Here is a 3,114-nt window from a genome sequence, read left to right as displayed (position 1 = left end):
AGCCTCTGTGATTAACACTGAGGCCTTGTGTTTAACACAGCTCTGCAGGAGCTGAACTGTCAGAGTGCTAATGGAGCTCAGTGGGGCTCAGGGCCAAACGGTCAGGCATGGCTGGAATAACAGCAGGTTACTAACTAGAAAAACTTTCAGTATGACCAGAGAGCAGTGATGCTTATAAATGGTTTATGCTGCAAAATGAACTGTGAGATGATGTTAAATCTGTGACTTTGGCCAGCAGGGCGCAGTTTTTACGCATGGCGTCACACCGGCTTGTGCGTAATTTGGAAAGGTTATCACCTACCTATTGCGGTTCCAAAAGCTTTCTCTTCTTTTTCACGTCACTCATAAGTCACTTCAGTGTCCCCATGACCAGCGTCTCCGAGTTGAACTCAAATTGGTTGCTTGAGGATGCCGACTTCCCCCACGAGTACAGGCTGGGCGGCCGCTGCTTGAACGAGGACGTGTACCTGTAGAAGCTCTTGTGCCTGTTCTTCAGGTACTCCCTGTAGTTCTTGGTGAGGAGCGTGTAGAGGAAAGGGTTAATGCAGCTGTTGCTGTATGTGAGGCTCGCCACCAGGTAGTTGATGCAGGTGTGTGTCTGCGAGGCCAGGCTCAGGGGCTTGGTGTGGTACAGAGGCAGCAGCTGCCAAATCCAGAACGGCAGGAAGCACGCCCAGAACACCAGCACGATGGTGAAAATCATGATCAGCACTTTCTGCTTTGGTGACCGCTTGCCGCCTTTGCTGATCACAGAGTTGCGCTGGGACTCTAAATAAGTGCGGGCTAACTTAACGTACAGGTATCCGATAATGAGCCCCGGTGCCATGATGCTGGTGCCAAACAAGACGGTCACGTACACTTTATAAGCCAGGGGCGCCCAGGTGGCTGCGCACATCCTCTTCACAGCCCCATCGGGTGATTTCTTAGTAGTCTGGGCGACCATTATCATCATGGGCACGGTGAGGACCAGAGAGAGCAGCCACACACCCCACGCCAGAGCTTTGCGGTAACTCTTGGAGCGTCTCACCGTGTCCAGCGGTTTGGTCACGGCCAGGTAGCGCTCCGTGCACATGACGGTGAGGGTGAAGATGCTGGCGTGCATGGTGAGGAGGTCCAGGCTTAGCAGGATGCGGCAGCCCACATCCCCGAAGTACCAGTCCTTTAGGAAGTATGTGGAAACCACGAAGGGGATGGTGGAGAGGTAGAGCAGGTCCGCCAGAGCCAGGTTGATGATGGAGATGTACATAGAAGTGGCAAAGCGGATCGAGTGACACATCACCACCAGAGTGTACACGTTTCCCGACACTCCGATGATATAGACAACGGATAGAAGCGTTCCGAAAGTAGAGGTGATAACGAGTTCATGATCCACAGTCCCGGAGCCGCCGCCGACCCGCGGCGGACTCGTGTTTAAATTCACGGACTTGTTATTCATCGCTCGTCTGGTGATCCTCCGTCCGTCCTCTTGGACAGCGCTGGAGAAGTTTGGAAAGATGCGCACCGGCACAGGTTGTGTCTCGTTTATCCGCCTCTCAGCTCACCGCCGCTGCTCTTTGCTCCTGACGTCACCACTGTTAACACTCAGACTGAAGATCTTAAATCAAAAATGTATAAGATATTCAACCGTCTCATGGGTGTAACTGTAAACATCTTTCAGCCGAGAACAGCTGCGTGGAAAAAAAGATTCATTGCAAAGAGGATGGGAGGGAAGAGGAGAGGATGCTTTCTGGGACACCGAGATGCGATTATGCAAAGATGACAGATTCAAATGTTTCATTAAAAGTTTGGTATAGGCACTTAGCATGAATCTGATGGTAACAGCTGGATCAATTCACTGTGGAAAGATTAGACACAAAGAATCAGTCTTTACGCACAGACTTGCTGGATTAATTATTTTAAAAATCGATTTAATATCTCATAATTCATCACCAGTGTGAAATTTTTCTTGCAGCAAATGAGACTGATAAGCATGAGTTGAACCAGCATAGATAATTTATCTTTTCTCTTGCACTGACCACATGCGCACAGGCGCTGTAAAGAAAAAAGCCTGATTCTGCACCAGAGTTCCAATTAATGTCCTTTCTGCTCCACATCAGCCTGTCTACTCTTCAACATTGTCATGACATTAATGAACACTCCAGTGTTTGCCATGGAGTCGCGCAAAATTCCCCGCTGACCTGTCTGCAGTTCACCTAAAATTACCATAAAGTTAATGCAGAGATTTTGAAATGTCAGTGAATCATTTTAGACTGAGTTGAGAACAAAATCTCGCATTAGTCTGCTTATCTCAATAGTACAAATATAGATATATAAATACATATATAAATAGTATAAATATCTATCAATGCTCCAGCTTAACTTCAGAAAGTCAGTTTAATTAAGCATCTCTTCTTTGTGCAGCCAGCTCAGATCTGTTCAATTTTCAAAGACAATACTTGTATAAGAAATAAAACACCCCCTACTTTGTCATTACATTAATTATTTGTGAATTATGAATTTTTAAGCATTGCTGCATCCAATATCAGGGGATCACCTGGAATTGAAACATGGAAGCTGACACACATCAGCTTTATTACTGTCATTTCAGAGATGGACTTTGCTCTCCCTCTACTCTTCCTAAATCGATGAGTATGTTCTGAACCAGTAATCATGAGCCAATAATCTTTTTCAGACAGTGTAGGTGTCCTTAGACTCATCCATCCACAGGTGATTGATCTCTGGGAAGCACCACTATACTGTGCCATGCATCCTTAAAGCTAAAAAAAAAAAAAGACTCTCTGACACTGTGTCACAGTTCTAGTTTCAGCTTATGGGCAAAGCAGCACCGGAGCCAGAAATATACAGTCATTAGTTGGGTCATGCTGGACTGAAGAGCAGTGGGAAAGGCGAGTAGGTAAGAGTGGTGGCAGTTAATACTGTGACGCCCAGTGGAGTCTGTTTCTGTAATGTCTGCTCTCAGTTGCTTGTCACATCCCTCCCCATCCCCCCCACCACACACACACACACACACACACACACACACACACACACACACAGAAGAATAGAAAAACACAAGTTGTCAGTATTCCCTTGAGAGAAAGTATAGAACAAACAAATTGGGGCACAATAACTCTA

General features: G+C 46.5%; 1 protein-coding gene across 1 annotated transcript; it reads right to left on the bottom strand.

Annotated features, from left to right (window-relative positions):
* Positions 1 to 307: 307 nt before the first annotated feature.
* LOC121887304 (urotensin-2 receptor) lies at positions 308 to 1,694 on the bottom strand. Its single transcript, XM_042398034.1, has one exon. The coding sequence runs from the start codon at positions 1,433 to 1,435 to the stop codon at positions 350 to 352; it is 1,086 nt and encodes a 361-aa protein (XP_042253968.1). The 5' UTR covers positions 1,436 to 1,694; the 3' UTR covers positions 308 to 349.
* Between the last annotated feature and the right edge of the window lie 1,420 nt (positions 1,695 to 3,114).

The sequence above is a fragment of the Thunnus maccoyii genome, chromosome 20, assembly GCF_910596095.1.
Source record: "Thunnus maccoyii chromosome 20, fThuMac1.1, whole genome shotgun sequence".
Lineage (NCBI taxonomy): Eukaryota > Metazoa > Chordata > Actinopteri > Scombriformes > Scombridae > Thunnus > Thunnus maccoyii.
Note: the sequence above shows the minus strand (reverse complement) of the source record. Positions and strands in the feature narration are given on the sequence as shown.